Genomic DNA, 18,937 nt, shown 5'->3' on the forward strand with positions numbered 1-18,937 from the left:
ACATGCATTTACTAATGCACAATCCCATAACTGCTTCTGTGGAAAGCGAAATCACAAAGCCACGCAGTCGCTCAATCGTTATTCTTCTCTAAGAGAGTCAACGTTTTTGTACAATGCTTTTTGCTGGCCCCAACCAAAACAACAAGCCACAGTACCCAGAGTTACACTTAACAAATCATTCAGCACAATGAAGTGCAGAGTAAAAGGGGGCTGAACTAATTATAGCTTTGGGGGGGGGTCAATTTACCTAATGAAAGGAAGTGGGAATGAAACACTGGTTCTCCTAATACACACAAGAGGGGGGGCTTGAAAAAGCTCCCTTTCCATCTCTGCTCCAAGAGCTGAAGTAACCAGTAAGTCTTGGAAGCACCATTATGATTTGGCATAATCCTCATCTTGCACCAGGAAAGCTGGACCTATGACCTGCTCTGTAGAAGCACAGAACAAATGGTGGTGGAAGTCCTTTCCAACAGTGCTTTTTGTTCCACTACTTAAGACAGCCTACACCTGGGTAGTCGCTGCAATGCAATGCCTTCAAGCACAGCGTTAACAAACCACATAGCACACAAAACTCTCCCATTGGGCGCTCCGACCAAAGCTCAGGCTGACTGCAAGAGGATGAGGGAGTCTAAGAAGATACACTGCCTTTTAGACAGCCATTTGGGAAATGACAGAGAACATTTAAAAAGAAACCAGGTGATTTCTCCAAGTTTACAAGTGTTTTGAGCCTCTAGCACGCAGCACTTACTACTAGAGCATTGCTGTACTGTTGGAGAAATCCTTTTTGATCTAAAGAATTCCACCTCTATTTACAAACCTTTCCAGTTGCATCGGCACGTCATTTAAACTTTCAAAAGTGCTTGCTCTCTCTCTCTGCAACATGACCTCATGGAGGAAGCCAGTCCTCTACTGATGCATGTCTCAGAAGCTGGCTTGCAGCGAGGGATGAGTGGGAAGTGGGACCCAACGGAAGCCTGCAGAAGCCTGGGAGAGGTTAACTCTAGAATGGGGGGAAGGGTAGGAGAAGAGTTTTATCGCACAAAAGACACAGGAGGATTTCAGATATGGGTGCCCATTCAGAAGACGGGGGTTCCAATGGCAGAGTTCTGAACTGACTGTTCTCTCTCTCCCCACACCCCAACACAGTCACAAACCCCCTGTGAGAACCAAAACCGATGGCAAGATTTTGCAGGCACCTGCTTTCTTTGCAGACTTGCTGGTTTGTTGCAATCCAGCCCGATTGCAGCACCAGCCAGGATCACATGAATCGGGCTGAATCTTGAGGCCTGCAAAAACTGGGACAGCCAAGAGCAACTGGAGACTTTGCTTCTCTCGGACAATGGCTTTCCTAAGATAGCAGTACTTTGGCCGAGGCAGCAGAAACCAGTATGAAGGAGTAAGGGCATCCTGGACTTGGTTTAGTTGTGAGCTTCGAGTACATTGCTTGTCATCTTCATCACACAGCCCAAGATGGATTATAGTCCCCTCCTGCCAGAGGAACACTTTGAAACCGTGGACTATCACTGACTCTTCTGTCGTTGTTGTGTTTTTTTTGGAGGGGTGGGTGAGGAAGGATTCCCATCAGATAAAGATATGAATTGTACATGAAGCAGAGTTCAGTGGGGTGGATCCTGAACACATACAGGATATATATATATATATATACAAGGGAAGGGGAGCAAGAGCCAAGTTTCCTGCAAAAGGTCTGAAGCACTGGAAGTAGCCAGACATGTCCCTCCAGCCAGCAGTCAGTAGCATCTCCTCTTGGAGTTCGCTGGTAGTGAACACCTGAAAGGTGGGCTTTTATGGTACCCAGGAGCACACATCACCCCACCAGCCCTTGTTTCTTGGAACCTGAGGGTTGAGAAAGGGATCCAGATCCTGCAGGAGAATAAAAAGCTCTGTAGACCTTCTGGAAAAGCTCTAATGAGACAGGCTCTGATGCGACCCCTTGGAATCGAAACCCTTCTGTTGATAACCTGTCTCTTAAATCCACAGCTTTTGCTTCTCAGCTCTGCGAAAACAGTTTGATGCTTGATTGTTGTCTTTTTAAAATAATAATAATAATAATTTTTAAAAATGATTAGTAGTCTGTCCTTCTCCCATCTTGGCAGGCCCAAAAGGCTGGGCAAGAGCTGGCAGCTCTGTCAACCGAGAGCATCGAACATCATAATCAGGTCTTGCAGGAGGGTTCAGCCGTTCTCACAAAGCCTTTCCTGAGGCAAATGGTGATAACTCCAACAAAAAAGAGGAACTCGGACAAAGTTTATCCACAACCACAAGGGGCTGGGAAGCCAGCCCTGGTTTGTCCTCAACTTATTTACAGTGCCAAGACCTTGTCTGAAAGTCTGTGCGCCAACTCAGCTCTGCCCCCTTCCATAGGGGGAGGCCCAGCAGGCAGACAGAAGCACAACCCCACCCCACCCCAACAAATGAACAAAATAACCCACAGATAATCCTGTTTGCTTTGCAGCTCCTCCTAGTTTCCCCTTTCTCCTGGCCTACCCCTAAAGCAGCAGCTGTGAGTCAGACGCTTTGCTGGGGCAACCCTGACACATTCGTTTGTGTCTCAGCAGCCGGTCTGTCCTGGAGAAGCTCTGAAAGGAACAAAGGAGAAGAGAGGAAACATCTCACGAGTGGCACATGCAAGAAAGCGAGGCAGGGAGAGGCTCATGTAGGGTCAGAGGGAAAGTTAAAGGCTCAGTTCTAAGTGGGGGGAAACACTTAAGCATGGGGAAAAGTGTTGCATTTGGGGAATAAGCCTGAAACCACAGGAACTGGCTGGTTAATTCAAACCAAGGTGTGAAATTTTGCCACCCACCTCCAGCTTCTCAGCCTTAAGGTTGCCAGATCATAATTCTGTAGTAGCAACAGAAGCCAGAGTTGGGAGAAACTCCTTTATCCGTTTCAGGCTTTCTCCGACAAAAGAGAGAAAGCCAGATAGGCATAAGGGAACTCCTTCCAATTCTGGCTTCCTCTCTTCTTTGCCTACTTGCCCAGGGCACACCCAGCTCTCCTCCCACCCCCAGATCCTCCTTTCTTAACCCTGCGTCCCCAGATGTTAGACTACAATTCCCACCATTCCTATCTGGCAGGACCAGTGGTAAGGGATGATGGAAGTTGTAGGTCCAACAACATATGCAGAAACAAGGCTGAGAGAGGCTGCCCTAGATCCTACCTGCAGTTTTGCCTCAGAGCCACTTTATTCTTGGACCATCCTTTCTTTCACTATGTCTCCGACACCAATTATTTCTTCCAGTTCCCTGCTTTTCAGCCTCTCATTCCTTTAGCTACTCAGATCTCTTGGAACAGCTCTCCAGCCCTCCTCTCTCCCTTCCCACAGAGCATAGAGCTCCTCCTCATTGTAAGCACTGATTCAAAGCCACTTCTTGCCTTAGTTCCTTGTCTCCTCAAGCCTCATTTCCTACCTACACTCCCTCTGGGTTCTTGCTTTCTCAGCCTGTTGCCTACTCTGTATCATTCCTCCAGCCACCTTGCCTCTTTTAGTCCCCGACTCTTCATTTTTCTCTCCCCTGGGACCTCTTCTGGGTCCTCAGCCTGCCCTACAAGAGATTTGAATTGCAGCTGCAATGACTATTCTCCCTTCCCCCATGTAAGCAGGTTTGCAAACAGTTCACAGTACTGTACCCTAAGCAACTGAACATTCCATGTCATGCAAGCGTAACCAGAGGCTTCACAGCCAAAAGCACAATCCGGTACAGGTACATGGGGGTTTATTGTTTTTGTTGGTTATTATAATATGTATTTTGGCATTTTATATACTGCCCTGTGAGGTTCGGATGAAGGGAAGTATAGAAATAATAATATACTAAGCTGCAAACTAGAATGTGAAATCACAGTTTGAAATGGGTTGCAAACCAGGGTTTGTGTTAAGCACTACATTTGGACAGCGTAAACAATGGTTGTTTGCTGGCTTCTCCAAATCTCATACTGCTGGAAAGGTGATAGCCCAGTCTTACTAGTTCCTAACCAAGTACATCCTCTATGAGCAGGGCTTGGCTGAACTATGGCTTCATTGTATGTCTGAAACTTTAACTAGGGCTTTTAAAAAACCAAATCATAGGGTTGCACACAGCTAAATGTATCCGTACTGCAACATAAACTCCAACAACAGAGTATTAGCAAGGCCATGTACTGGTGCACACAAAGACAGAAGGAAAACAGAGGTGAGCTGTACAGACAGAGAGAATCAGCCACGGGAAGGGCGAAAGGAGCCATCTAGAGTCCTAAAGTCAGGACTGCATGTATTCTGCACTTCCACACAAATACCAAAAATCCACAGGATAGCGTACTGAGCACAGAATCCTGTTTCCTTAGCTGGGAAATGCAAGTTTCTAGTCTCTGCGATTATCAAGAAAGATTTACCGTATTTTTCGCCCCATAGGACGCACCGGCCCATAGGACGCACCAAGTTTTTTGGGAGGGAAATAAAGAAAAAACATTTATTTTCCCCCCAGGCGCTTGCGGGGCAGGCAGCGGGGAGAAGCGCTCTTCTCCCCACAGCCCGCCTTCAGACCAGGTCCGGGGACAGCGAGAAGACACGCTGCGCCTCCCAGCTGCCCCGGAGCTTGCGGGGCAGGCAGCGGAGAGAAGCGCTCTTCTCCCCACCGCCTGCCTTCAGACCAGGTCCGGGGACAGCGGGAAGACAGCAGAATATGGCGCTGTTTGATTGGCATGGTTTGCAATTTGCAAAGTACAGCTACTTTTGGTGCAAAACAGATTTTTAAAAAATATATAAAAAGTGCACATAGCCTGACTAATGCCCTGCTGTCCAATTATTTGAAACCCCACTTAGTCCCCCCCAAGCTTGTGAAAAAACAGTTATCCATACATTTACTCTGTGGCTTAGAATGTTGTTTTAAAGTAAGACCTAAAATGATAGCTTCTCAGAATTCTATGACAGGTTAGATATTTTCTGCTTACTCAAGAATTCCATGGATATGCAGGATACATGTAGCTCCAAAGGCAATTAAGTTGTGCACCATAAAGCTCAGGAATGCACGCACTGTCAGTCAAAACAGACTTCTGCACAACTGAGATTAACTTCCTGCTGCCACGATGAGCCATAATTATCTGGATATTCTCTCCCTTGCTGGGGAAAGCTGCCAGTTGCAGCCTAGTACTTTTTTGCACCCTCTCAATCTAGAATCCCACCCAAGAGATCTCTTAGGAGGCGGCAGGCACCAGTGCCTCCCTTCCCTTGGTGCAAGGAGGTCTCTCAAACATCAGGCGGGGGTGCTAACATTTCCCACCCTACACAGAAAGTGACGACGGAGGCATTACCTGCAGGCAGCGCTCACACTGGTACGGCTTCTCCCCACTGTGCACACGCTTGTGGCGCTCCAGGTGGTATTTCTGGATGAAGCGCATGTCACACACATCACACTCAAATGGCTTCTCACCTGCAGAAAGGAGAAAACAGGTGCTTTTGGGGTGGGAAGCAACTTTGGCGCATGTCTCATGGCTCCCACACCTTTAAAGCCCCAGTGATTAAAGGGGCACACATCTGATTTATTGCCACTCCGACAAACTTCAATGGCGCCCACACGCTTCCACTCGCGCGCTGCCACTCTTCTCAGTTGCTGGATAATAGCAGAGTTCACACGCAGCGTAAAATGGCTTGTCTGTGTCGACGTGGTGCCTTCAATAACTCAGCTCAACACCAGTGCTTCTATTCTAACACTCTTTATTTAGAAGCGTAACAAACAGAAAGAAAAACCTACAGAATCTAGCTGCATGCTTTCAGCTTTCTGCATGTAACAAAAACGAAACTACCTTGCTCATATTCTCAGACAGACTGCTCTCCAGAAACAGCTCAGCCCCCACAGAGCACAGATCAAAGGAAAATGCCCGGGTCATGTGGGCAATGCACCCAGTGAATCAGAACACTTCTGGAGTGTTATCTCTTGACTGTCCAGAACCACAACATCCTCCATCTCACTTACCAGTCCCTGGGATGCTCCCAGAGCCCTCCTCTGGAGCCAGAAGTGGGGTAGGGGCTTTATTAAACTGCTCCGCTGAGGCTCAGGCAGCCATGCACTCCCCAGCAGAGCACTTTAGAGAAGCTGCCTGCCTGTGCGAAGGCAGAGTGGGAGCCCTGTGGACGGAGTCTGACAGACTCTGTCCGCAGGGCTTTTTCTGCCGTGGCTGCCTTTGCATGGGTGGGCAAGATTCCTCTTCCTCCTGGCGCCAGGGACGAGGCAGCTTGTTCCTGCTGTTGGGTGCCAGGGTGAAACTGCCTCAGCTCCCTCGGTGGGAACGGAGCAGTTTCACACTGGCGCCAATGCAGTTTGTTCCCCCCTTTCAACACCGCGATGTTTGGGCTGGTGATACATCGCAAAGTTGAAAACCTGACGTCACCTACCCCGATTTGCAATAACTACCCTTGACACCAGATTTCTGGGTGGGGAAGGGAGGTTAAAGGGGGGAAATTGTTGGTTTGGACTAAGATTCTTGGACTAAGGATAGAGGTTTTATTTATTTGTGTTAATTTGTTAATTAATGGGTCTGAGTATTGCTTTGTTTAGAATTGTTTATTATTGTTGTTTGTTATTGTTACTATTATTAACACTATCACCATCACCATTATTATTTGTGTGTGTGTATTTATTTTTTGAGTGAATGAATGTATGAATGTTCTGTTATACAAAATATTAATGTGCTATGATTCCCCTCCTTTTTTCACTTATGGTAATATAAGTACTTATGGTAAGGGGACACGGGTGGCGCTGTGGGTTAAACCACAGAGCCTAGGACTTGCCGATCAGAAGGTCGGCGGTTCCATTCCCTGTGACGGGGTGAGCTCCTGTTGCTCAGTCCCTGCTCCTGCCAACCTAGCAGTTCAGAAGCACATCAAAGTGCAAGTAGATAAATAGGGACTGCTCCAGCAGGAAGGTAAACGGCATTTCCGTGCGCTGCTCTGGTTTGCCAGAAGCGGCTTAGTCATGCTGGCCACATGACCCGGAAGCTGTACGCCGGCTCCCTCGGCCAATAAAGCGAGATGAGCACCGCAACCCCAGAGTCAGCCACGACAGGACCTAATGGTCAGGGGCCCCTTTACCTTTACTTATGGTAACATAAGTATGGTAATATGAGTACAGTGGTACCTCGGTTTACGAACTTAATCCGTTCCGGAAGTCTGTTCTTAAACCGAGGTGCGCTTTCCCTAATGAGGCCTCCTGCCACCAGTGCCCTTCCACCATTCGAATTCCATTCTTAGACCGAGGTAAAGTTCTCAAACCAGGACACTACTTCCAGTTTTGCTGAGTTCGTAAACCGAATCATTCGTAAACAGGACTGTTCTTAAACCGAGGTACCACTGTATTAAAAAATATCTATCTTTTTTTGCTGTAAGTCGCTTGGAGACCTTTGGGTGGCAAACAACTAATTTATCTAATAAATGAATTATTATTAGCGGAAGCTACCAACCAGCAGTCTCAATGCAAGAAGCAAAAGATTAAGTCGCGAGCCCAGTGCTGGCAAGGTAGTTGCTTGCTTCCCACAATGTTCTCAGGTATCACCAGGTGCAGAAGGATTCTGGGACCGCTTACCTGTATGGATGAGGATGTGCCTCTTGAGATGATAGCTGCTCCGGAATGCACCATAGCAGTGTTCGCAAATAAAGTTCTTGGGGATTCGGAGCTGGAACGACCCGTTCTGCTCAATCACCATGACCTGCAACCAAGGCACATACGGTTACTGCTACCTTCTCAGCTAACCTGTAATTTGCCTACCTACCCCTGTCATTTAATAACTGGCTTGGAGTGGATTTAGAGGGGAAAGCTATCAAACTTCTGGAGCTTTTCCTGGAAAAAGAATGGAAGCAGCATAAATGGAAGGGATAACTTTTTCAAAATCAAGATGGAAAACCAGAGCAAATACAAGAGTAAGCAGGAATGGAAGATATGGAACTGGGTGTGAACTAATTAATACCTAGTAAGTAAATAACTACAGAATTATCATTTTAATATATGATGGCAGCAGAGAGACTATTGAGTGGACAAAGATGGAAATACATTATTGTTTAATATGGAGGAATGGTTGTTGAACTTATTAGTAACAAACGTGGTATGTTTAATAAGAAAAAAACTATTGCTGACATTTAATAATAATAATAATAATAATAATAATAATAAAAAACAACCTTTTGGACTTTCTGTGTAAAAAAGGGAAAACGATTTAATCCATTTGGGTCAGAAGGAAGGGGAAATATTGCCTAACAGAAAGCTGATCAGTTGGGTGTCATTCTAGAGTGATTATTCTGAATAATTTCTTTTATGTAATTGAAAGGAGGAAAAGCAAAAATCCTTTTTCTCTTTCTTCTCTTTTTTGTTTGTTTTTCTTTGGTCCTTTCTTTTTTCTTTCTTCATTTTTGTTTTTATTTAGATTAGTTTATTTTATTGTATTATGAAAAAGCTGCAAGAAAATTTTATTTTTAAAGATTTTTAAAGCAGACCACGTGGCGGTCTCACCGGCCTGCCAAGCCTCCTTCCCCTCCCTTTGTACTGCTACTACAATTCTGCTGCTACATATGGATGGAGTCTGCTGGCAGTCCAGTCTCGGTGACACACTTCCTGCACGTGCGTCCTTCACTCAAGAGCCAGATGCACGGGTGGGGGGAATCCTTACCTCAAGGGTTTCTCTCCCAGCCTCAGTTTAAACTCCAAAGGCTCCCAGTTAATAACTAGGACTGAGCAATATATCAATACACACACTCTCTTGTGACTTATGTTGGCTGTTCAGTCCCAGAGCTGAGATTACTGCCAATGAATTCAAAGTATTGAAAACTATGTCTTCTCCTGGACATCTGATGGGTGTTCCACAGGGCAGGTGTGACTACTGAGAAGGCCCTCTCCCTGGTTCCCTCTTCACTGCTTGCTGTGAGGGAACTGCCAGATGGCCCTCAGCGCTGGACCTCAGTGTCCAGGCTGAATGATGGGGGTGGAGAAGCTCCTTCAGGTATACATGGACCAGGCCGTTTAGGGCTTTAAAGGTCAGCACCAACACTTTGAATTGTGCCTGGAAACATAATAGGAGCCAATGTAGATCTTTTAGGACTGGCGTTATATGGTATCTCCCGAAAATCATTCCTACGATTCCCTTTCTTAGCTTCTAGGACACAGACACTTCTTTCCACTGTTTCAATGTGATTTATCCACCTGCTAGGTCACTGCGTTTTTAAACTCACCAGTTATTTTATGCCTCCTTCCTGCTACACTTTCAATGATTTGAACAATGGAATTGTTTCTCTCTCTCTCTCTTTATTACTATAGTTAGTGTTTTTAATCCAGAAGCCAGCTTGGGGGCTGAAAGGCAGTGGAGAAATTTCTAAAAAATAACCAGCCACTTTCAGCTGAGGGAGGTGGCCCTCCAGCCTCCACCAGAATCTGACAGGCATACTGCTCCGCGTCTTTGCCAGCAGCAGGGAGATCATACTGAGGAGGGCTAGACCTTTTGCTAGCCCGTACGACTTAAGATTACCTGCCTTTTTATGAGACTTTTTGGGTTGAGACCCTTCTGTCGCTTCCTCTTCCTTTCGGCTGCGCGACTTCTCGCTTTCCTTGCGGTGATGTCCCTGGCAGAGAGGAAGCGGGACAACACAGGTCACAAAAACACCTGCAGCTCAACCCAGGGCCCTAAATGCCACTTTCCCTATCCGAGCTTTTTTCTATTCGTCACCCACTGACACGGCTGGAAAGGGGCACAGGGGAGCACACAGGGACCAGCTGCGCAGACAAGCTGAAAGTGGGCTGGCCCCGTACCAGCATGTTTGGAGCACCCCTTTCTCCATTCTCCACCTGCTTAGGGCTTTGCTTCGGCATCATCTTCTTGCTGGCAACCGTCGGCACCAGGCAAACCCCAGAGAGTCCCTCGCAGGCCAGGAGACTCGCCTGCGGGGAAACGAAAGCGGAGAGCTAAGTACCAGACAAGGCGGTCCAGCCCAAAGCGAGAACATGGCTGCAGCTTCTAAGCAGAGGGTGGGAAACCTCCGACCCAAATACAGCCCTCTTGGCCTTTCGGGCCCTCGGGACTCTCCCCAGCCCACATCTCCTCCTCGGCTACACACCCTTCCCCCTAGACCACACTCTTCATCAGCCTTACTTCATCCCCCAACCCCCTTGCTTTTGCACCGCAGGAATGTTTCAGTGAATGCCAGTGATGACTCTTGGTTGCCTGGATGTAAGATAGAGGGGAACAGATGTGTGTACACGCACCAGCCTGCTGTGCAATGGTAAAAAAAAGAAAATCTGCATGTGTTGCTCCGCCCACTTTGGTCTTTGGCCCTGTCCAGATAAGAATGCTGAAAAATGTCGCTCCTGTTCTAAACTGTGGGCCACAATTTGACATGGGAGTATGATGCCCTGTGCTGGCGGTGTATGTGTCTGTTTACCAGCAAAGGATATGAATGAAGGGCCATCTGTCATGGATGCTTTAGCAGTGTTTCCTGCATTGCAGGGGTTGACCCTCGGGCGTCCCTTTCCAATGCAACATTTCTATGATTCTACTGGTACTGAAAGAATAGCAGGCCTCCAGCTAAGACAGTCGAGTGAGGTTACTTTGCTGAGCTCCTTGAATCATAAAACCTAAAGCAACTCAGCTCAATGTCTTTGCTGGCTCTCAGAGACTATTAGATACCCCAGGAGACCAGAGTGACAAACACAAATGCTCTGTCTCCAAAATGACTGGCTTTTGTAGGACCCCCTTTGCTTTTCCACCTAGAGCAGTGGGCCACACTTTCAGAATCAAAATTTGCTCACCCCACAGAAAATTTTTAGTTGTGTTTGGAAGTCAAACACAAAGGTGGGGTGAGGGGTGGTGGATGGTGATGGGAAAAGGAATTATTTGTGGGATTGAGTGTAAGTATGTTTGAACACTTTTAAGGATTGTATGAAATGTATGTTTGTATGCTTGTATATCTGTAATATATGTGTATTAATGATGAACTATTTTAACAATAAAAATTAAAAAAATTAAAAAAAGAAAATTTTTAATTGATAAGAAGTGCACTGGAAAACAAAAGGGAGAGCTGAAAATTTTTCATGTCTGGCAACCAATGAGCCCCTTCAGTTTCAGATGGGTAGACGCGTCTAAAAAGCGCAGGACACAAATTTTTGTGGCCCTCTAGTGGCTATGGTGGCTCATTTACTGGAAGGAACATATTTAGCATTAACTGTGGAAGTGGTACAGTGGTACCTCTGGTTGCAGACGAGATCCGTTCCGGAGGTCCGGTCGGATCCCGAGGTTTCCGGTAAAATACTTCTGGGTTTGCTGCACGCGCATCCTGAAGTTTACGTAACCAGAGGGATATGTAAACAGAGGTACGGCTGTACTCGATTCTGACCAAACTAAGCCTCTGAGAGTACAATATACATCAGAAGGCTTAGTGTGGTCAGGATCAAGCATTGGTTGCCAAATGTGAAATATATTGGCATTATTTTCAGCTCTCCTACCCCACTACTGTATTATTTTGATACTATGCTATGCTACACTGAAATATTTAAATGTTTGATTGTCCTTGAATCTTTCCACCACACTTGCCATCCTCTCCTGCCAAACCCTTTGAGGGCCGGTGAACTAGAGGCAACTCTTGCTCAACTTGGGACACCTGTCAAGCGGCTGCTTACAATCTGTACCAAGGAGGGATGAGTCTTGCGGGTTACTAACAAGCACAGAGCTGCAGGCCAGCAAGGTTATCGCTGTCTGACATCTAGACCACAATTGCTTGATTGTTGTTTTTTATTTAAAAAAGACTTATGTCAGTCTGCATTCCTGAGTTGGGAAGTGAGCTAAAGACAGGTAGCTCAGGTTGAAGCACTTTGGTTTTGCTTCCAAGCCTAAGAGGGAGACTCAGGGCAGGGATGAGGATCGTGTGGTTCTCCAGAAGTGGCTGGATTACAGCTCCCATCCAGGACTACAGACTGTGCTGGCTGGGGTTAAAGGGAGCTGGAGTCCAACAGGTTCCCCCATCCACGATTTACCGTATTTTTTGCTCTAAGATGCACTTTTCCCCTCCTAGAAAGTAAGGGGAAATGTGTGTGCATCTTATGGAGTGAATGCAGGCTGCGCAGATATCCCAGAAGCCAGAACAGCAAGAGGGATTGCTGCACAGCGATCCCACTTGCTGTTCTGGCTTCTGGGATTCAGAATATTTTTTTCTTGTTTTCCTCCTCCAAAAACTAGGGTGCGTCTTATGCTCGGGTGCATCTTATAGAGTGAAAAATACGGTAAGTGCTGCTTCTCACCCAGGTTTCCTTATTTCATATTTAAAATGTGCACAGGGAAGTGGCCAGAAATGGTGGAAACTCTGCATCTCCAGGATATCACAAGGATGTTACCCGAGCCTAACTTCCAAGGACATTTTATCAGTCAGTATCGCATCCAAACCACATGCGGCCCTTGATGCCTTTTTTGGTGGCCCCCAGTAACATTTGACTCCACCTCCAGCCCTTGCACTGTCTTCCCCATGCCATGTAAATGAGGTACTAAGCTTTGGGAAGGAGACATGAGGGCTCTGACAGGGTCCTAGAGCCCTCCTTCCTCCAGACTGGTTAGCACTTTCCCAGCTTCCGGAAGGAGGCGAAAGGCTCCTGCTAGAGTCTTGGGCCTCTTTCCCAAAGTACACCGCCTTGCTTAGTAGTAAAGTTTTGGGAAGGCCGAGTGAGGGCGGAGGAGGGGGTGTAAAATTTTGGGCATGCTCCTCTCTCCCCCCCCCCCAATGACATGGTAGCATGAGGCCTGCAAGTTCCGTGTCAAAGTACTCTTGTATCCCCACTCAGTATGAAAAGTTGGGCCGTCCCGATAAAGACTTTTATAGCACCCTCTTCGTTAGAGCTGTGGTATTCTAGGACATAGTGATAGTTGATGGGGTGGGCAAGCGTGGGAAAAGGGGAATATCAAATTATTCAACCAAATTTGTGGCTACAGAAGTAAACCCGTTGACACTGGATTAGAATTCACGGTAACTAGCCCAAAGTGAGAGAACAAGGCAGTGTAGCATAGCAAACAGTGTTGTACAAGAACCAGGCATTCCAAATTTCTAATCTCTGCTCAGTCATGAAGCTCTAGGGGCGACCTTAAGGCGGACACTATATACCGGGTGGTTGTTGGAAATCAAACTCTCAAGGGATGGGGAGGGATTGAAAAATAGTAAAGAAAGCATACATGTGTATCTGCATGCTTCCAAGGCTCCTTGTGAGTTTGCCTTTACTTGGTCCTTTTAAAAATAATGCTCGACAGCTTGCTGGTGTGTGTGTGTGTGTGTGTGTGTGTGTGTGTGTGTGTATACATGTAGCAAATTCCTTCATATGACCTAAGACAGAGGCCAAGCAGTTTCAGTGAGCACCGATACTGCTTCTGAACATCACGGTTCAGGTGACTATGCATGTAACCTCCTGTTACTCTTACAACTGAGGATCCACCGCAGGTGGCCTACAGGAGCCTCTGCACAGTAACGTGGCACGACAACCAGCTCCCACGCCTCCCCCTGTGCCATGCCAGTGCCCCGCCACGCTTGGAATACTGGATAGGGCAAGTTGAGGGCAAAAAGAACTCCTAAGCAGCCTTTGCAGAATCGCCTCCACATCCTCTCCTCTCCCCACCCCCTTCAAATGTTATATAAGGCTCAAAGCCCTCACTGAAGCTGGACAAAAGAGGAAGCCACTTCTCTCCTGATCCACACCCCAAGCACAGCTGAGAGGAAAGGACCAGGATGGCCTGGCCACTAAGCACCTTGACTAGGGAGGGTCCAGCACTGAAGGCTTGGGAATGCATGCTAGTCACTGGAGCAGACCACTGAGAGCTCAGCTGCTTTTAGGTTTCGGAGAACGGATTATCACCGAGGGCACTTTGCAGCCACCTGCTGTAATGATGAATTCCTGTTGGGACAGGATGGGAAAACCGGCCTGTTACCTGAGCCATCGCGTTAGTCTGACAGTCCTCAATACGTAGATTTACGCCAAGTCCTTATGCTTTTCTCTCTCTCTCTTGCCCAGGAAAGAATTTTACGACTACAAAGATTTTTCAGTAAATTGTTTCTGCGTTGGTCCCGTCCAATACCTTCCACTTTGACGACATCTTTCTGGAGTCGGGAGTGCCCAGAATTTGCGTACAGAAAATTTCCCCAGCCCTGTCAAAAGCTGATGAAAGCTACAGGCTGTGCTGCTCTTGTGGATGAGTCACCCCAAACCTAAATCTCCCTTCAGGATGGGGATAGGGTGCCAAGGTCCTCCTAGCACAGCTGCCACAGTATTGCTGCTTCTCCTCCTCTAATTTCAACCTGTGGGTTAATCCAGAAGATAGGTTTATTGAACCATTTATTTATTTCAGAATGGAGAGAGACAGAGAGAAACACATTGATCAAAGATGCTTTGAAGCAAGCAAAAAAATATGCATGACTCAATATTACCATGCAACGACAGACACACATACAAAAGATAAACAGTACCTATTAAGCAAGCACAGGTAAAATCCATCACACAAAAAATGCCCAAGAAACCAGTCTTCCTCGCTCTCAGCGAGCCTTCAGCGTTCCTCTGCAACAAAGATATGGCTGATCATCTAATGATCAGGAGGGAGTTTCCTAGGCGGCTTCTTTTGACAGGGAGACACAGAGACAGGGATGCCATTATGGAAAAGGCTGGAGGTCCACCAGCCTTCTTCTGAACATCTACCAATCAGTTAAAGCAAAGCAAGGCCTCATCTGAATATCTTAAGACATGAGATTGTTGGGGAAGGCAGGGAGGTTAAAAGTAAAGCACCCTCCCTACACCTAAGCGAGAATTTCAGGCAGTCACATTCTATGGATGCCTGCAAAAAATGGCTGTTGCTGCATCAGCATTTGTAGCAGGGAAAACTTGATAGGGTGTGTTCACAGACAGTTCACCACTGGTTTAACTACTGGGTGTACTCCTACCATCAGACGATTCACACATGGCCAGTAGTGGTTTAGTACTGTTTGACCTTGAAAGGTTTAAGGGAACTAGGGTGAATTAACCACTTCTATCCTCTTGAGTATAAACAGTTGGAGAGTGCCCCCCAGAACGCTTCTTCCCGCAACCCTTTGCTCATGAAAAGGACTGTGACACTACTTTAGTTCTCAGCACGGGGACAAAGTGGAAAAGAACAGCACGAACAGTACAGAACTGAAAGACTTTACTGCTGGGAGTAAACAACTGCTGTTTTAAAAGGTTGATTAAAAAAATGATGTTCCTTGCTAGTATTCTCTGGCTTGTACAAATTGCAGGCCTTGGTTGGCAATCATGTTTTGGATTTAGGGTTGTGGCCAATGCTAGTCCTACACAGAGTAGACCCACTAAAATTAATGCAAGTAAGTTGGTCATGGCTATTAACGTCAATGTTTCTACTTTGTGTAGGACTAGCACTTGCAATATTACGGCAGGAAGTTTTTAATTTTTTACTATTTGCTATGTTTTTATATGTGCTGTAAGCCACCCAGATGGGTGTTGTGGTGTTGTTGTTGCTGTTAAACAATATATGATTACAATAGTGTATGGTGTTTCATTTTCCTGTACCACAAATGGTATAAATAAATTCCCGCTTCCTCTTGTCAACCCCACTTTCAAACGACATAACCACTTTCAATTCACATCTCATTCATGCAAAAAACCTTGTGTGGTGTCTTGAACTGTTGTGCTGGTGCCAACAGCTGGGGAAATTTTCTACACTACTGCAACATCTTGATCCACAATACAACATTAGTATAAGAGCCTTTGCACCTAAACCTATTCACATAAAAAAACAACAACCTTGCACAGCAAGATACTGATCTACAGCAGTTAAGCAATTGTCCAGGCTTGCAAAGCGAGGGCAGATCCACATGTTACTTTTTGCAGTCAAGGGTTCACTTGTTTGACTGAGCAATCTTTATATAGGGACATCTTCAGAAATCATGTGTGAGCATGATTTCATATACATTCTCCTATAAGCAATGGATGCCTGGATCAAATTCCAACGTTCAGTAATTCACAGTGAAGCAGTTCATTTACAGGACAAGTGTCCAGTGCCATCCAACTTATGAAATCACCGTAGCATCCAAATCCAGCTAATCTCTGTGGTCTCAAAACTCCTAAATACTGGTGCACACAGAATTATAATTATCAAAGCATAATAAGAAATAAAATTTTAAAATAACTTTGAATCCTACAAAGTGCTACTCTTAAACGTAACAAAACAGTAAATTGCCAGCTGAAACATCTAATGCTTGACATACAAAGGTGAACCTAGAGTACAGTCAAACCTCAGTTTTCGAACATCTCGGCTGCTAAACAATTCGGAAGCTGATCACTGAAAACACAGAAGTGAATGCTTCCATTTTCGAAAGCGCCTCGGAAACTGAATGGCTTCGGTTTTCAAACGTTTTGTAAGTCAAATGGGCTTCCAGAATGGATTATGTTCGAAAACCGAGGTTCCACTGTAACTGTGTAAGTTAGCATTACCGTAGGTGTGCACCTATGACACTGAATGACTATCCATGCCTACGTTAAGTAACCAAATAACTATCTACAATGTTTTACACAGAGAAATAAATATTAGCAGCACACAAGATGGCAAATACACATCGTGTGCAGAGAGAAAATGATACCACAATAACCTGAAGAGCAAAGGGCAAGGTGAAACACAAGTTAGTTCTAGAAGGTAGTAATTTGCTTCGTGAAAAATGCCTAACATGTTTCAACCAAAGGTACTTCCGTGTACATTGAGGATATTTTTACTGTGGAACAGGATAGATTGAAGACACTTTTCTCCCTGAGGAGGACCTATGGTTGTTAAGTATTGAGCAACCTTCACAAAATAAATCACTACCTTCTAGTACCAAGCTTGAGACCTACCTCTTCCTTTGCTCTTCCATAGTGTAGATGACTAGCACCTCATGTCCAGAAATCCCTCTGCCCTCAACTTAAAAATCTCACGTCGTTTGGACAGCATTCTTTATGGGAGCTTGTCTTCCTATGCATTTGTTCGGGGCAGTATTCAAAACTCCCCTTGTTCTAGGCGCATTTTGCAACAAGGAATTTCATTATGGCAGGCAGTTTCTGAGCTCTGGGCACAGTACTGCACCCAAGATTTCAGATTAAAACTGCAGTGTGGAAGGAAAGGAAGACCTTTTTCTGCCTCCCCACTTCCAGCTACTCCCTGAAGACTGGAGAAGAGACCCTCTTAAGACTATAAGGGGTGGAAGGGCAGGGGAAGGACTAGACCATGTGAAAAATGAACATACTGTAATATTTTAGCTGCAGTTTATTCATTTTCAGCTTTGTAATCTTGTTATTAAAAAGCATGCCTAGGCATTCTGTTGTTGCGCCCATAACCTAGGCTTAAGGTGTGATTTAGCTGCTAGATTTCGTATCTGTTTCTAGCACTGGTTCAGGGTGGGAACAACATAAAAAGTTTGAGGGCCCCAGTAGCCCCAGGTATAGGCTAATACTACCAGCAAACTATTTTATTGGAAAGGTTATTAAATCTTTATGTAAAAGGGCAATTGCTTTTATGTTATTAGACCAGCTGTGTGTTATGCTCAGCTGCAAGTTGCTGAGATCCTTAAACAACATTAAGTAACACCCTTTATAGTTCTGTGCAAGAACTCCTTAAGTGTTTTGCTAAATTCTGTTGCTGAGGAAGGATTAATATAAAACCTGCATAAAGATTTTAATGTTCAAAAATTTTAACTTACACAACACCACCAACATGCATACTGTTTGGTGTCATAAGCAAAATTGCCCTAACAAGCTCACAACCTAAATTCTGTTGCAAATTTCAGGAGGTGAGGGAAAGGAAATGAAGAAGAATGAGAGAAAAGGGAGCGACAAGGAACAAGTATCTGCAAAGATAATTAAAAATATTTAGAAGTTGCTGTGTTTGGCATTTGACACTACAGAATCAGACAAGAACTCTGTGGCAAAAGTGGGCATCACAATTTGAGAGGAATTAAGTCCTGTGAAGCCAATTCAAACATAAAGGAGAGCAACCTGTCACACATATGGCTCTTTCTGTGACAAGCCCCACTCCTTTACACACCCACCAAAACCCAGCACATGGCATCCTATGTTCTAATCGACATATTAATTCCTCCCATGTAGAAATCTAACATTGCTGAAGCAGCCCTAGCCTTGACAACCTCTGATGCCTCACCAGAGTATGTGAATTAAGGAAGTAGAGGTGAATTCTACCTCTGCAAAAAAAACCCCTCCGTTGCTTGGATAAAGCCTGGGATATGAACACGGGGAACAATATCACTTCCTACTGATGAGGTGCTTAAGAAGCGCGAGTGTGCGCACGTGTGTCAGCGTTATTATCCGCCTCCTGCACGAGATGTCCTGCGCTCTTGTGGCAGATGCAAAAATTCAAAATTTGAGTCGTTGCTCGGCCATCAATTTTAAGGGACAAAGGCCTCCCCACTCCAAAAAAATCCCTTCTCCTTATTGCCAAAAAATAAAAATATAAGTGCACGAAGAGTTCCGGGCACCAACGGGGTGCGGGCAGGTGCGCAGCGGGGAACCCAGCGAGCGAGAAGGTCGTGCGCAAAACAAAACACACAAAAAAACACCGTGCAAGCGCCACAGCAGCCGCGCACGCGGGTTGCGCGTGCCCGGGAACGGGAGGGAGAACCGGCTCGCCACGAACGGGCTCCTTGCAGGGGGTCCCGCTAGCGGCTCCGTCGCGCCGGGCCAGCCTCGCGCCCCCGCCCCCTAACTCTCCTCACGGAGCCCCCCAAGGCCGCACCTGAAACTCCACTCCCGCCGTTCCGGCTCCCGCTTCTCCCGGGGAGGCAAGTTCGCGCCCAGGCACCTCCGGCCGCCGAGCCCTCCCGGCCTCCACAGCCGCCCGCCGCCGCCACCCCGGAAGCGGAAGCGTCGGAACCCGGTGCAGACGCACAGGGCAATTACTTCCGTTGAAGGTG

At 46.2% G+C, this 18,937-nt stretch overlaps 1 protein-coding gene across 7 annotated transcripts; it reads right to left on the reverse strand.

Moving 5' to 3' along the window:
• Positions 1-2,053: 2,053 nt before the first annotated feature.
• ZNF740 (zinc finger protein 740) lies at positions 2,054-18,902 on the reverse strand. 7 transcript variants are annotated; one of them, XM_053373314.1, is made up of 8 exons: positions 18,760-18,902; positions 14,077-14,296; positions 13,750-13,895; positions 9,783-9,911; positions 9,506-9,595; positions 7,572-7,695; positions 5,305-5,423; positions 2,054-2,597 (listed from the first exon to the last, which is right to left on the reverse strand). In XM_053373314.1, exons 3-8 carry the CDS (start codon positions 13,789-13,791, stop codon positions 2,508-2,510), a joined length of 594 nt encoding a protein of 197 aa, XP_053229289.1. In that variant the 5' UTR covers positions 13,792-13,895; positions 14,077-14,296; positions 18,760-18,902; the 3' UTR covers positions 2,054-2,507. The 7 variants fall into 7 exon arrangements, with proteins under 7 accessions (XP_053229289.1, XP_053229313.1, XP_053229295.1 ...); XM_053373338.1 differs by having other exon boundaries at positions 9,819-9,911; positions 18,760-18,900; XM_053373320.1 differs by lacking the exon at positions 13,750-13,895 and having other exon boundaries at positions 18,760-18,901.
• Positions 18,903-18,937: the final 35 nt, after the last annotated feature.

The sequence above is a fragment of the Podarcis raffonei genome, chromosome 2 (genome assembly GCF_027172205.1).
Source record: "Podarcis raffonei isolate rPodRaf1 chromosome 2, rPodRaf1.pri, whole genome shotgun sequence".
In the NCBI taxonomy this organism is placed as follows: Eukaryota; Metazoa; Chordata; class Lepidosauria; order Squamata; family Lacertidae; genus Podarcis; species Podarcis raffonei.